Source organism: Zootoca vivipara, chromosome 16 (assembly GCF_965207765.1).
Source record: "Zootoca vivipara chromosome 16, rZooViv2.hap1.1, whole genome shotgun sequence".
Lineage (NCBI taxonomy): Eukaryota > Metazoa > Chordata > Lepidosauria > Squamata > Lacertidae > Zootoca > Zootoca vivipara.
Window position 1 is genome coordinate 18,659,034 of NC_142599.1, and position 16,529 is coordinate 18,675,562.

The 16,529-nt window shown below is 44.6% G+C and overlaps 1 protein-coding gene across 1 annotated transcript; it reads left to right on the top strand.

Annotated features, from left to right (window-relative positions):
• The first annotated feature begins 856 nt into the window (after positions 1-856).
• On the top strand, positions 857-16,529 carry SF3A1 (splicing factor 3a subunit 1). Its single transcript, XM_035098659.3, has 17 exons — positions 857-996; positions 2,557-2,669; positions 2,911-3,115; positions 3,598-3,855; positions 4,811-4,885; positions 5,576-5,726; positions 6,770-6,963; positions 7,632-7,749; positions 7,871-8,056; positions 9,161-9,282; positions 9,420-9,662; positions 9,985-10,195; positions 11,318-11,347; positions 13,244-13,398; positions 13,921-14,022; positions 15,226-15,297; positions 15,942-16,529. The coding sequence occupies exons 1-17, from the start codon at positions 934-936 to the stop codon at positions 16,041-16,043; spliced, it is 2,400 nt and encodes a 799-aa protein (XP_034954550.1). The 5' UTR covers positions 857-933; the 3' UTR covers positions 16,044-16,529.

The window sequence follows — 16,529 nt, forward strand, 5'->3', positions numbered from 1 at the left end:
GAGCCATGTTAGGAAAGGAATCCGGGAGGCCCGGGGGAGGGGGATGCCCGACACTTCGAAGACCCAATATATTTATTGTGGCACTTTAGAGACATAAGGGATATACCAGGCATCCCCAAACTGCGGCCCTCCAGATGTTTTGGCATACAACTTCCATGATCCCTAGCTAACAGGACCAGAGGTTGGGGAAGATGGGAATTGTAGTCCAAAACATCTGGAGGGCCGAAGTTTGGGGATGCCTGGGATATACATACTGCGATAGCAGAGTTTCCTTGATCAGATGCATTAAAGTTGGATTATTGGGCTGTTAGATCAGAACGAAATCCGGGTGGGAGGGGCGGGATGTGAGAAAGAGAATGCAAAAACGGAAAAAGTCTGACAAACTGTTTTTAAAAATCAGATGCACGCAAAAAAAAAATCGCACTTGCCCCCGCTCACAACGATATTGGCCAGGATTCTACACAGTACTGGGTGGAAGGAGGTGTTCCCTTGACATCCCTCAGGGTGAAACTCATCTATACTGTGCTTGATATTAGAACAGGATGAGACTTACTTTCGAGTTAACATGCATAGATCAGGTGTATCCTTTATTTTATTTTATTTTAAAATCATGTTTTCATTCGCAAGGACATAAACAAATAATGGGCTCGGGACCGGAAGTGCAGGTTAGAGGCTCTGGAAGTATTTCCCTTAACTTTATGTGAAGAATCAGGGGAGCACAGACTCCATCGTCTCCGATGCGTCAAACGGGCTCGAAGAGGACAACGCGCATGCGCTAAACACCCCCCCCCTCACATTTATACCGCTCCTCCTTCCTTTGACGTGGCCGCTCTGCATTGCGCGCGCAGCCACGGCCGACGGCGACGACATTTTGTCGCCGAGCTCGGTGTTTTGTTGAGCGCCGCGCGTCTAACGTCGGAGCGAAGAGCCGCCATGCCGGCCGGGCCTGTGCAGGCGATGGCGCCTGCCCAGCCAGCGCCTCCTGAAGCCAAGCAGGTAATTTTCGGCCTAGTCCGTTTAGCAGAACCCCACTCTCTGAGGGTCCTTCATCTTTTCCACCCCCTCCAACCCCGGCCAAGGCCTCCTGAAGGGGGAAGATCCTCCTCCCAGGATGCCTTGCGGGACGAGAGCGGTGCATGCTGGGAGGCGTAGTCTGCAGCCCGCGGGTGCGTGGATGTATGGGAATTTTGTAAAGTGGGGAATGGGGGAACCTATGCCCCCCACAGGTTGCGTGACTGCCAGCTCCCATCATCCCTAAACGGCCTTGGTCCTGTATACTGTACCTGAAGGAGCGTCTCCACCCCCATCGTTCAGCCCGGACACTTGAGATCATAGCTGTCAACTTTTCACTTTTCCCTATTCAGCATAAGGGAATTTCCCTTTAAAAAAAAGGGAGAACTTGACAGCTATGCTTGAGATCCATCGCGGAGCGCCTTCTGGCGATTCCCTCATTGCGAGAAGTGAGATTACATTCCAGACAAGAGGGCCTTCTTGGTAGTGGCGCCTGCCCTGTGGAACACCCTCCCATCAGATGTCAAGGAAATAAGCAGCTATCCTATTTTTAAAAGAAAACTGAAGGCAGCCCTGTTTAGGGAAGTTTTTAATATTTAATGCTGTATTGTTTTTAACACTCGATTGGGAGCCGCCCAGAGTGACTGGGGAAACTAAGCCAGATGGACGGGGTATAAATAATAGATTGTTATTATTATCACCCCTGGCCATTGGCCGTTCTGGCTGGTGATGATGGGAAATGTGGTTATTTATTTATTTATTTATTAAATTTATAAGCTGCTTTTTTTTGCCATGACGGCTCAAAGCCACTTACAAAAATGGGTTAAAAACAAAATTAATGCACACATTAAAACATCCTACCCACTCTAAAAGGCCATAGATAATTAAGAGCTAAATGCCTGGTTTAAGAAGGAAGGCTTTTGCCTGGCGTCTGAAGATCTATAACAATTGTGCTGCCACCCTCCAGACTACTACTACGATGATGATGATGATGATGATGATGATATCTATCCACACACACAAATACAGAGCATTATTTCCCAGACCAGGACTCAAGGCAGTGTGAACAAATTAGAACACAGATAAAATGCAGAAGATTAACAACATATAGAATATAATACTTAAGATAAAAGTTAAAAAGTAATTAAACTATAAAAGAATTAAAACAATATAAAAGAAGATCCATTGAAAGACATAGTGAAAATAACACAGCACTACTAAAAAAAAATCCAATTGCTTTAAAAACAGCCCCCCCCCCCCAAAGCATGTTGGAATAAAACAGTCTTCATCCGCTGGCAGAAAGATAACAAAGGGTGGGATGGGGGCCTGAAACTGAGATGATAGCTACATTTCTAAGGCCATCCCACTCAGGAGATTTAAACAAGGGGTTTTGATGTTTAGCTCAGTCTTTCACAGCAGAACAAAATATTCCTGCAATAGAGACTATTGCTCTGAGGGAATACTTGATTTTCCCCCTCAGCAAACTGGTTTTTGAAAGATCCTCAGTATGCTTTCTTTTTATGCCATATTCACTTTTAATTTCAGCCAGAAGATGAACCGAAAGAAGAAGCAACACCAGCCAAGCCCGTGGTGGGAATTATTTATCCTCCTCCAGAGGTTCGGAATATTGTGGACAAGACAGCCAGCTTTGTAGCCAGGTAGGTCACCCTAGACTGGACTCTTGGAATAGCAGCTTCTTGCAGAGATAAACTAAGAGGGTGGTTGAGGCAGCCTCAGCATGCATAGCTAATCAAATGTGTAAAGGGACTAAGGCAGTGAGGACTGCTTGGCAGGGGGTTGGACTGGATGGCCCTTGTGGTCTCTTCCAACTCTATGATTCTATGACTCAGGGTTGGCAATTTTGGTTTAGTGCTGATTTTTGCTATATAACCTTTCCAGAAATGGTCCTGAGTTTGAAGCCCGTATCAGGCAGAATGAAATCAACAACCCCAAATTTAACTTCTTGAACCCCAACGATCCTTACCATGCCTACTATCGCCACAAAGTCAATGAGTTCAAGGAAGGGAAGGCACAGGAGCCCTCGGCAGCCATTCCCAAAGTCATGCAGGCACAGCAGAGTGCACAACAGCAGCTTCCCCAAAAGGTAAGCAGTTCCTCTCTTGTCTTCATCTGTCTCTTATCTTTCATGGTGCTTCAGGAGGGAAGGCCAACTGCCAACAAGTTTCTCCTGGCCTTTTCCTTGCATTCATGCCTCACTAGCAGAAGTGAGGAACTTTTGGCCCTCTAGATGTTGCTTACCTACAACACCCATCAGCCCTAGCAAGCAGGGTCAGTGGCCAAGGGCATTGTAGTTCAGAAACATTTGGAGGGCCACAGGTTCTCCACACCAGCTCACTGTGGAGATAAGAACAAACTTCACCAACCTGATGCCCTCTAGATGGTTTGGAGTGCAACTACCATCAGCCCCTGCCAACATAGCCAAGCCATCTGAAGGGCACACGGTTGGCAGAGGCTGGCTAGCAATGGTTTCTAAACCACAGAGCAGCAAATACAGGGACCACCTGACCTGGGCACCTAAGTGAGTTTGGATATGAGCGGTGATCTATTTCTGTCTTCCTTCCGCAGGTACAAGCCCAGGTGATTCAGGAGACTGTGGTTCCGAAAGAGCCTCCTCCGGAATTTGAGTTCATTGCAGACCCTCCCTCAATCTCAGCCTTCGACTTGGACGTGGTAAAGCTGACAGCCCAGTTTGTTGCTCGGAACGGCAGGCAGTTCCTTACCCAGTTGATGCAGAAAGAGCAGAGGAATTACCAATTTGACTTCCTGCGCCCGCAGCACAGTCTCTTCAACTACTTCACCAAACTGGTTGAGCAGTACACTAAGGTAACAAGTCTCAGATGCCGGGAGCATTCATTTGAGCAAGCTTGAGGACAGTTCTATTTACGCAGAGCAACATGTGAATTTCAAAGTGACAGACTTTGAAGGCTTGCTGTCTGGGTTGAAAAGAAATGCTTGCAGGGATTTTGAAGGGGAAAGTAGGCACACTCCAGGCATTAAGGTGCCCTAATACTGATTGCACATTCTTTGTATGAATATGGCAAGATAAAAACAAAATCTGTTCCATAGCAAACAGGAGAAGCAGTGGAAATGATTTGTTCTGCTTTTGTTAAAAACATAAGAATAGCCTGCTGGATCTGGCCAGTGGCCCATCTAGTCCAGCATCCTGTTTTCACAATGGCCAACCAGATGCTTGTGGGAAGCCAGCAAGCTGAACATTAGCATTCTCCCCTCCTGTGGTTTCCAGCAACTGGCATTCAGAAACACTGCTCCCTCCAAATATGGAGGCTTTGTCTAATAGGAGCTGGCTTGCCTAAGTCATAGCTATACCCTTTGCCAATTATGGCAAATAGTTGCCATCTTCCCTGCATCATGTGCACATGTACTGTTCCTTAAAGTGTTCCTACTTTCAGCAAAGACTGGGAGAGCCCCCCCCCCAAAGCACAGAATTATTCTTTTCTTTGAAACTGACAACTCAACAAACAAGTTTCTAGTCCTCATGGCTGCTAAGATATGCTTGAAAATGTGGCGTTTCCTGCTGATATCTCAGAAGCTGAGTGGGTGTTTGAATAAGACCTCAAGTGTTGCACATACCTCCCAGCCCATTACTGTGACTTGCAAACCTGGAATAAACTATAAAAAATAACTGGCAGAAGTTATTTTGCATAAATTATACATACTGCAAGCTTTTCTTAATGCAGACTATTGATTGCTTGGGCAAGAAGAAAACCCTTAATTGGAACTGATGTCTCAGTAGCCTGTTGATTTTTTTCCCCCCCAGATCTTGATTCCACCCAAGGGTTTGATCATAAAACTTAAGAAGGAGGCAGAAAACCCCAAAGAAGTATTGGATCAGGTAAGCATTTCAGAGTTTTTTTACATGACTGCCCTTTGCTAGGTTTAAATAATCTGAAAGCACTCTTCTGAGCTAACCATCTTATATCACTTTGAATTTCTGCCAATACTTAGTGCAGTCCTATAGAGGTATATATGTTACCCAGGTGTAAGCCTTGCTGAGTTCAGTGGAGCTTCCTCCTAGGTAAGCAAGTGTAGAATTGCAGTCTTACATCTCAGTGGCCTTATTTGTAATAAGACCTTTTATTTTATTTATTGCATTTCTATTTCACCTTTCCTACAAAGGGGCAAACTGTGAGGTAGGTTAGGCTGAGAGGTAATGGCTGGCCCAGGTCACCCAGTGAATTTCATGGCTGAATTGGGATTTGGACCCAGGACAGAGTGTAGCACGCTAACCGCTACACTGCCTCTCAAAATATGCCACAATGTGTAATTTTCAAATGAGTCTACCATCATCAGATTCTTAAGTGCAGTGATCCAATTAATCTGAACTAGCCTTGGTAGCCAGCAAAATCTGCATTTACCACCAACCCAGCTCTTCCCATGACTGAAGTGGGAGGATATGGCCTAGCCAGTGCCTTCAAGCTGAGTTTTGGGGGCACTTGAAAGCAGTCGACCTTGATGCTTTTAAGAATGTATCCAAAAACACAGTTACTGTTTTTTTAAAAAAGTTATTTGATGCTTTGGGCAGGCGTGTTACAGAGTGGAGTGGGCCAAGTTTCAGGAGCGAGAGCGGAAGAAAGAAGAGGAGGAAAAGGAGCGAGAGCGCGTTGCTTATGCCCAGATCGATTGGCATGATTTTGTTGTGGTGGAAACCGTGGACTTCCAGCCCTCCGAGCAAGGTTGGGTCATTTACTTTGCTTGACCTCTCTCAAAGCCTCATTGAACCAACATAAGAAGGCTCTGTGCATATGTCAGGAAGGGAAAAGCCACTTTGACTCAATGAAAATACAGTCGTACCTCGGGTTACGACCACCTCGGTTTGCGAACAGTTCGGGTTACGAACTGCGCAAACCCGGAAGTGTTTTCGCCGCGCGTGTGCAGAAGCAGCGCTCGAGCGATCCGCGAAAATCACGATCTGCGCATGCGCAAAATGGCGGCGCCCATCACGTTCGGGTTATGAACTATTCGGGTTACGAACTGCGATCTGGAACGGATCGCGTTCGTAACCCGAGGTATTACTGTATCGAATAACTCATCTGCTATCCCTCCAAGGAAGCACTATATGGCTACTTTCCAACAAAGTCCTCTGGCAACTGTCTGTATATTACTATATTATTATCACCATCATCATTATAGTTATTATTCTAGTTAGCTGCTTGTTACTCGAAGGTCTCCAAGCAACTTACATTTAAAAACATAAATATAAACACATTATGCCATAAAAACAGAACACATCAACCCACAAAACAGCCACAGGAAACTTGGGCAGTAAACTATTAACATCTCAAGTCTATCAAAAGCCTTAGTGGGGGGAGGGAAATATACATCTTTACGTGGTGTCAAGTAGATATCACTAAAGGTGGACCTTACTGGGAAAACACACGCACAGAGCCACAACTGAAAAGGTCCTTCTTTCCCTTGTTGTCATCCTCTGAGCCTCCCTCGGAAGGGGAGTCCTGGAGAAGACTGACTGTAATATACTTGAAAAGCAGGTGCAAATAAAATGGAAGCAGCAAGCAAGATTAGCATTTGAACTCTGTTTCTTGAATCCCACAAATATCAGAAAAAGTGAAGCTAGCAAAAGCCCCCACCCCCGGCCTGCCCAGCCACTTCCCACTGAGGTGGCCCCTTAACAAGGAGCTTGTCTAGGGAAGACACACGATGCTTTTCTCAGCTGTGTAACTTAAGTTTCACCAAAGGTATGACCCCCCTTTTTTTGCAGGGAACTTCCCACCTCCCACCACTCCCGAGGAGCTAGGTGCTCGAATTCTCATCCAGGAGCGCTATGAGAAGTTTGGCGAAAGTGAAGAAGTAGAGATGGAAGTGGAGTCAGATGATGAAGATGAGAAACAAGAAAAGACTGAGGAGGCACCATCTCAGCTGGACCAGGATACCCAAGTGCAGGACATGGATGAGGTGAGCAGTTAGTCTGCGGGAAAGCCTTTTCGGTGTGGTGAAGCTTGAAAGTAGTCTGAATCTCTTAATCCCCGTACTCAGTAAAGTAATGTTCATAATAGTTTGTTTCTTGTGCTGCATAGCTGGTGTGCTGGACCTTAATGTTCTGCTGAACTTAAATTGGGGCTCCGGTTTTAATGTCTGGTGGTGGGGGAAAGGTTCCGAAAGTTTTAGAAGATCTTTGTCCTTTAGCCGTAAACTTGCAAGGGATGAGAGAGGGTTCTGAAAACAGTCTAGTCCAAGCCCCGTAAGGATCCTTTGCTTAACACGCTGCACATTCGTATTCCCACAAGTCTGTCGATGGTTCAAAGTGAAGCCTTTCACAAGCTCAAGGCTTAAACAAGCCAGCTCCAAAGGTATGATAGAGTCATAGAGTTGGAAGGGACCCCGTGGATCATTTACCGTAGTCCAGCTCCTTGCGATTCAGGAATATGCACCCATATGGCGATCAAACCCATGACCTTGGCATTATTAGCACCATGCTCTAACCAATTGAGCTAACTGGTGCCAGCTTAAATTGAGGAAGAGACTTGCTTAAGCCTGGTTTGTCTTCTTACTAAGAAAGCTGAGTTGAGCCTTTCAAGAGAATCCTGCTTCATGATCCTTCACTTTAAAAAAATCTTTTGAAGGGCTCTGATGACGATGATGAGAGTCAGAAAGTTCCACCACCTCCAGAAACTCCGATGCCACCACCTCTTCCTCCTACTCCAGACCAAGTCATTGTCAGGAAAGATTATGACCCTAAAGGTAAGCTTGGGGTTAAGATCAGGTGGGGTTTTGTGACTGGTGAATGGGTTGCATTCCAGATCCAATGGTCACGTAAAACATTTCTAACTGTATATCTCTCTTCTCTCTCTCCCCTCTCCAGCATCTAAGCCTTTGCCACCAACTCCGGCCCCAGATGAGTATCTTGTCTCCCCCATCACGGGGGAGAAAATCCCTGCCAGCAAAATGCAAGAACATATGCGGATTGGGCTTCTGGATCCCCGCTGGTTGGAGCAAAGGGATCGCTCTCTCCGGGAGAAGCAGAGCGATGACGAGGTCTATGCCCCAGGTCAGTCCAGCAAGGTTCTGAGTGGTCTTTTATCGACATATTTTGTTCTTGTGTTAACCTTGATTACATGTTTATACGTGCCTGAAGGAAACTAGTCAGATATTAAAGTGCTCTTCTGAAATATTTAGAATCATTCAGTGTTAATAAATTAATAGATAAATGAATTACGTTGGATTAACTTTAGTTTTATAAGAGGACAACTATCAAGCGACAGGTAGTTATCAAATTTCAAAATGCGTTTTGGGGGCAGGTGTGTTTACTACACTGCAACTCATTTGATTCTGTAGTATTTTCCTCTCCAAACGGGGATGTTCAAAGCAACTGATAAATGTACAGTATATAAAAGAAAAAAATGATACCTAGTTAATAATCCAGAATGCAGTAAGTACAACTAAATGACATGCTAAAAGTAGTATAAGTGACCAAGAGAGTGCAGACCAGGGATACTGTAGAGTGGTGCCTCGCTAGACGAATTTAATTTGTTCCACGGGTCTTTTCTTATAACGAAAAATTCGTCTAGCGAATCCCATAGGAATGCATTTAATTTTTTTGAATTTTTTTTGCCCATAGGAACGCATTAATTGAATTTCAATGCATTCCTATGGGAAACCGCGATTCGCTAGACGAATTTTTCATAAAATGAATTCGTCTAGCGAGACAACCTCCGCTCGAAAAATCATTTCGTTAAGTGGAAATTTCGTTAAGCAGGGCATTCGTTAAGCGAGGCACCACTGTATTCTAAACAGAATTAAAATCAATGACAGTTACACATTTGAAGATCAACCACATGTCACCTGCTCTTGAGTTTTTTGATGAAACAGTGGGCTCTATAAGCATAAGAAATATGTATATAAAAACCTGTGTCTGGTTTGGGTTGTCCAGAACCCTGACAAAGTAGTGAATGGAGAAGGTAGAACACTATCTTGGCGGCCAAAATTTTCAGATGGCTACATTTTTCAGTGCTTCCCATTTCTGTTTGCACATTTTATGGGAGTAGCGACAACAGATGGCTTAGAACCTATGAGCAGTGGCCTATCTTGAAGGACAAAAAAACACACAACCCCAAACCATGGCAAACTCTCTCATTTTACTCATACTTTCCAGGCTTGGACATTGAAAGCAGCTTGAAACAGCTGGCTGAGCGCCGTACCGATATTTTTGGTGTTGAAGAGACAGCTATCGGCAAGAAAATTGGGGAAGAAGAGATCCAGAAACCAGAAGAGAAGGTATGGCAAGAAGCCAGGCTAAAAAGCACTCTGCTACCGGAAGTGTGAAGGAAAGAAAGCCTCCTCCTCCAGAGGCTTAACTTTTGTTAGTGTGAAAGCAAGAGGCACTAAGACTCACCTGTTTTATGTTTTACTAGGTGACCTGGGATGGCCACTCTGGCAGCATGGCCCGAACTCAGCAGGCAGCTCAGGCCAACATTACCCTTCAGGAGCAGATTGAGGCTATCCATAAGGCCAAAGGGCTGGTGCCAGAGGATGACAGCAAGGAGAAGATTGGTCCGAGCAAACCCAATGAGATGCCCCAGCCCCCACCCCTCTCATCAGCCCCAAACATCCAAACCAGCGCTCCGCCAATTGCATCGGTGCCTCGCCCGCCCTCGGTAAGCCCCTCTTGTTCCATAGGAAGCTCCTCTGCTTAACAGAGGACTTCTTCTGGCTCCCTCTGCCAAATTGGTTTTAATTTGCGTCTTGTAAGATGAATTTCCTTGCTTGTGGAAGGGTCATGTCTCAGTGGCAGAGCACATGCTTTGCATGAAGAAGACCTCTGGTTCAATCCCCAGCATCTCCAAGTAGAGCCAAGAGAGATTCCCTGTCTGAATCCCTGGAGAACTGCTGCCAGTCTGTACCAGCGATACTGAGCTAGATGGGCCAACATGGCCTGGTTCAGCATAAAGCAACTTCCTGTGTTCTTACGTCTTCTAGATGCCACCACCTGTCCGTACAACAGTTGTCAGTGCTGTTCCCGTCATGCCTCGCCCACCAATGACTTCCGTGGTCCGCTTACCTCCAGGCTCTGTCATCGCTGCTCCGATGCCACCGATCATACATGCCCCTCGGATCAACGTGGTTCCGATGCCACCTTCGGCCCCGCCCATCATGGCTCCACGGCCCCCTCCCATGATTGTGCCAACAGGTCAGTTGCTGAACAATCTCGCCTCGAGCTAAATATGTTTTGGGAATTGCGGAAGCCCATCAGAATTGCTCCTGGTCTCTGAATTTGCTTCTCTTGGTACATTTTTCTCAGTGGTCCTATAGCTTCTGCATTAAGCAGTTGTACTTTACCTGCAAGTCTTTGAACAAAAGTTCCTGCAGGCTTCATTGGGATTCTCCATACTGAAAAACCATTTCTGCAATGGAATTAAGCCCTGGAGGTCAACCCACTGCTAAAATTTAGTCACTGCATTTGCTAAATGAATTATAGCAGTTGTGTAGAAATTGGTGACATCTTTTCTTTTGATACGATGCCACAGTGACAGTTTTGCCCTATGTATTGCTTTGTGATGATCACCATGTGTCCTTTTTAAAAAAAATATATATCTGTAGTTGGTAACAGTTATACAGGTGACTCCTTTCTCCCAAAAGTTCGAAGTCTAGAAAAGAAGAGGGAGGAAATGTTGGGCAGAAACAGAATTCCTCCTATTTGTTCTAAATTGATTGTTCCCCTCCCAAAATGAACTCAGAATTTCATCCTCATTTTCCCTGGCCTTCCAATTCCCTTTCTCACATGAAGGGTTAAAAATTGTTGCATAGTCTATTGTTTATGCTCCCTGACCTTTTCCTAGCCATAGCCCCTTTTCCACAGAGAAACTGAGGCAGACTGCTTTCAATTTCTTCCATGGCCGAAGATCATTCTTCCCACCATCTATGGGGATGAGGGTAGACTAGATCTTGCATTTTCAATCCTCTAGGATGCTTCACTGATGTACAAAGACTGTCTCTGGTGCTGGCTGCATTTACACAGGAGCTGGCTTGCAAGTTTTCTGTTTAAATCAGAGACCCGTTCTTCCGGATAGGTATGCAAAAGCACACACTGCCAACCCCAGTTCTTGAACCCAATAAGTTGAAAGTGTGCTCTGCGACATTACAGTATATTATTGACCATTGTATGGGACAAAGGAGCGCCCTGGAACCTTTGTGCTTTCCTGTAGAGTTTTCCGTTTTAAATAATGAAATCTAAACAGGCACTATTTTATTATCTCATAGGTTTCAGGTGAGCTAAGCCATTGACTAATTGTATTTAATTGTTACAATATAGGATACAGACAGGGACCAGTCAGCAGTCCAGGTAACTTCTTAAGTGTCATTGTGACCTCGGAGGTAACTCAGCTAATCACTAACCTTCAAGTCGAGCTCTTAATTTGCATGCCTTCACTTCTCTTGTCTGTCCAGAGTGGTACCGGGGATTCCTGGCTGTAGTGTGCGTCTCTGTGTGTCAATAGTTCTTGACCTTTTGTAGACTACTGGGCCTGATTGTCGCCGCTCTTCAGAGGTTCTTGTGGCTGCATGCTAGCTTGGGTGCCAGTTCTCCAGACACTGTCGTTTTGCAAGAGAAACAAAGGCAGGAATAGAGGAAGAGCCACTCGGTGCCCTTGGAAAGAGCCAGAGTCTTCTGTCTGTGTTTCAGTTGCTTCACACCCACCACAGTTGTTGCAAAGTAGCTTTAAGCCCCCCCCTCATCTCGCCTTTATGTGTGGCTCTCCCTCTTTTCAGTGACTGCCATCCAGGTTTGAGATAAGTAGCTCAAGGTACATAAATAAGGTGCTATCGAGTCACTTAGATCCCTGGCTGTCATGTGGAAGTGTTCTTGTCTGAAATTTCTGAAATTCTCTTAAATGCTTAATACCCCAGTCATTCCAAGCCAAAGAGTTCACAGTGGAGTTGAAAGATCTATGATTTTTTATTAAAAAACAACAACAACGTGGGTGGAAAGTAGTCGCCAGACCTAAGTATTTGAAACCCAGGGAACAGAGCAAGGCCAGATTCACATACTGCATTTTTAGCTGTACACTTCTGGTCAAGCACATGTGCAGTTGCAGCCCAGGATAGTTCATGGGGACCCTTAAGGAAACAAGGACTACTGGTATTAACTTCCTACACAGCTGAAGCAAAGCCTAGGAAAGGGACTTTAGCCTACTCTGCGATAGCAGGTGCATCACATGTGTTTAGGTGCGTTCATCTCTCTCCCCTTCCCCCATTTATTTAACCTTCATTTTATTGCTACAAAGCAGAGCTTTCTACATTCCCACATTTTCCTTACTTAGAAGCACTGAAGCTTAAACTTCTAGCAGGTGTGATGTCCTGACTTTCGCAGTGCTTGGATAGGAGAAGCTGACAACTTTCCTAGGCTTTTTAGCTCAACTAATCTCATTTTAACACAGCTTTTATGCCTTGGGAGTTTCTACTTACTCTTGCTTTTCTTTTTTCTTTTGGTCTCTTTTCTTTCCCTAAAGGCAATGGTGTCAAATGTAACTCTTTCAAGAGATTTCCATTCCACCTTCTTATGACCAGGAAATGTATTTTAGGATCCATACTTCTCTCTGGTGCCACGGACAGACACCAGTGGAGATTGCAAAGGCCACTGTTCCCTCTAGAGTCATTAAACTTATTTTATTTTTTAAAAAACCCCTGCTATTTTTATACCCTGCCTTTCTATAAAATTGTTGCTTACGTTTTAAAAACACACATATAAAATGCTTTAATATTTAAAATAGCCAAAGCAGCGTTCAAAAGAATAAAAGGCATTTGATACATGAGAAGTAAAACATATATTTTTTTAAAGATACAACTCCACATCTTCACAGTGACTAGTACTATGCATAACCAATAACACCATTCTGAAAGTGCTTTGGTGAACAAAACAGTTTTTAGCATACACCAAAAACTTAAAATCACCTTATTTCTAAAGGCCTGGAGGATGGGAGCGGAGACACAAACACCCCCCCCCCCCTTCTTAGTTGTTTCATGCAAGCAAGCTCATAAGTGAGTTGTTTCCCCTTGATTAGCATTGGAAGATGCCTCTGCACATGCTTCCTGTGCTACCTTCTCAAGCAGAAATAGATATGGGACTATACCAGGCTTTTTCTACATTTGACACCACTGCTTTAGGGTTCTGTCCACGTCTTTTGCTCCAAAAGCCGTTAGTGATTTTCCTGCAAAATAAATACCCCCCCCCTTGCTTCAGCTTTTGTTCCAGCTCCTCCTGTGGCGCCAGTGAGTGCTCCGGCCCCTATGCCTCCTGTCCACCCTCCACCTCCCATGGATGATGAGCCGGCCTCCAAGAAGCTGAAATCTGAAGAGAACCTGATGCCGGAAGAGGAATTCCTGCGCAGAAACAAGGTGTGCGCCTCAATAAATAGTGGTGCTTTGATCTTAGGCCAGAGGAATCTTCTGGCGAGTTGGGTGATCAGCAACCCTTCACATTCTGATTAAGCTGGGTTGCCAGCCTGAAGTTCTCCATTTGCAATCTGAATGGGGGAATTTGCAAGGGAAAGGGATTCAAAACTTGGAAGGGCAGCCTTCCAGGAAGAAGCAGAGGTCGTATCTGTTTTCTCATTGGTTCTCCCTTCTTCTTTGTCAGATTAGACAAATTCATGGAGGAGATGGCTATCAATGGCTACAAGCCACAATGGCTATGCTCTGCCTCCACAGTCAGGGCAGTAATGCTTCTGAATACCAGTTTCTGGAAACCACAGGATGGGAGAGAGCTCGAATCCTGCTTGTGGATTTCCTACAGGCATCTGGTTGGCCACTGTGAGAGCAGGATGCTGAACTAGATGGGCCATTGGCCTGATCCAGCAGGCTCTTCTTGTGCTCTTAAGCACACACCTCTTAACAGTGTAATTCTGCTTACTCCCTTAGGGCCCAGTCACAGTCAAAGTTCAAGTTCCTAACATGCAGGACAAGACAGAATGGAAGCTGAATGGCCAGGTGCTGGTGTTCACCCTCCCTCTCTCTGACCAGGTATGTGACCCAAGCAATGGGTGGCCAGTTTCTCTGTTCTCAATGACTGCTTTGCTCTTCAGACAGTTATCTGGGGTTTGGAAAGAGTATTTTGCTTCATAAAACGATCCCCATCCGGCCAGGTGCCATTAATAAAACCAGCGCAATCTATAAATATTGTCTTACTACTTGTGGAGTGCAGGTGGTGTTGCAGCAGAGAGTTACATAAAAATATGTTAGATTATGTGGGGCGGCCCTTGAAGACTCTTCAGGAACTGCAGCTGCTGCAGAATGCAGTAGCCAGATTAATTGTTGTAGCCAGGTGATTGTATCTTTTGACACCTGTTCTGGCTGCACTTTACTGGCAGCCGTGCATTTCCAGGCCCAATTCAGTGTGCTAGATTTAACCTATAAGGTTTACACAGTTCAGGGACCACACTGCTTAATGGAATGTCTCTCCCAATATGAATCTACCCATGCATTAAGATCTACACCAAAGTCTCTCTTCATTCTGGAGAGGTTCAGAGAGTTGCTCCCTGTTTGTAGGGGGGGGGGGACTCCACAGCAAGACCCACCTGGTACTGATACTGTCTTTTTTGGCGCCACTTTAAAACTTTCCTCTGTTCTCAAGCATTTGATGTCATCTAATGGGCTGCTTTTCCTGATCATCCGTTTTTAATTTTGGGGGGAGAGACTATATTCTTGTATATTCTTCCAGTTTTATATTGCTGATTTTAATGGGGTGTATGTGTTTAGTATTAAATATTGGATCGCTCTTTTACTGCTGAGTTTTAAACACTGTATATTTGCATGTATTTTATATTTCTATAAGCCAGCTTGGGAAAAGCACCTCAGAAATATAATATAATACAGTAGTAGTAGTAATAATAATAATAATATAGTACAGTACTAACATGCAACGATGCACAGCATGCATTAAAAGAGAGAACAATGCTTGGCTGTTTATAACTATGAAGCAGCAGGCAAAGCTTTTACCATTCCTGGGTGTAAAATACCTGACCAGATTTAACTGATGAGTCACCGTTTGGCATCCCTGCTCCCTAATTCATTTCTCTCTTGCTTGGTACAGCTTTCCTTTTATGACAATTCATTGCAAACCTTTTCCTATCTATCATGTTATGTTTCCCAAGCATGTGCTGTACAAGTCCCTTGCAGAGTGCCCAATTCCATTGAAGGTTTTTGTGTGTTTCTTCTGGTTCCTAGGTTTCTGTTATCAAGGTCAAGATTCATGAGGCCACTGGAATGCCTGCTGGGAAACAGAAGCTCCAATATGAGGTGTGTGTGTGGTCCTGTTGACCCTTAATTAGTTAGTTTGCCGTTTTTCATTCATAGATCTCGGGGTTCACAACATAAAAATACAAGAAACAAAAGACATAATAAAAACAAGAACGAAAACAAACCAATAACCTCTCTCCTCTCCACCATCTCCCACAAACACATTTAAAAGGGTATGTAGCATGTTAATCAACTAAAGGCCTGGCTGAAGAGAAACATTTTTGCCTGGAGCCTGAACATATATAATGAAGGCACCAGCTGAACCTCCTTGAGGAGAGCATTCCACTTAACCCTGAGTGGTTTAAGATCCTAGCCCTGTACCATATCTGCTCCCTTGCCTTTTTCAAGCTTAAATCACAAATTCCATGATTTGCATTCCATGCTTAATACATGAAGGAAGGGCTATAACTCAGTGGCTTTGCATGCATGAAATCACATATTCAATTCCCAGCTTCTCCAGGTAGGGCTGCCAGTCAGTGTAGACATTGATGAGCTAGATGGACCAATGGTGTGACTTTGTGCAAGGCAGCTTCCTATGGTTTCCTTCCAGTGCAAAGCCACTTCCAGGTGTGGGTGGGTGTTGTTTTCCTTACCAAGCACAAAGCTTAGCACTATTGAGACCCTCTCGTGTCTTGTCTTTTCAGGGCATCTTCATCAAAGATTCCAACTCTCTGGCTTATTACAACATGACCAGCGGGTCAGTGATCCACTTAGCACTCAAAGAAAGAGGAGGCAGAAAGAAGTAGGACTCCATTGGCAAGGCAGCTGCCACACAGCATATGGCACAAGACAAGCTGCCAGAATCTGCCAGCTCCTGAGTAAAATCCGCATGGCGTTCCCACATGGGCAGCGCTTGTACCTTCAGCTTGTCTCTGGTAATCCCTTCAGCTGGAGAAAGTTGTTCATGCCCTTGGAGTTACTGTGAATTTTTATTTTTTAAGTTGATGTGTGTATATTTCAGCAGCTTGTGCTATATATTCACAATGTTATCCGAATCGCTGCTTGGCTAGCATTTCTTTTCAGTGGTCTTCTGTTTTGATTTCCTGCAACATTTTGCCTCTGCAGCCAAGATCTCTCTTAGCTTTGATCAGATCTGACCATGTGCATTAAGCTTTTGGAAGGGGCTTGCTGGCATATAAGAGAATGATACCTTCTGGATGAAACATTTCAGTTTAACTTCCTTATTCCAAATAACTAGTGTAATAAAAGCATTTGTGATTTTCCATGTGAAA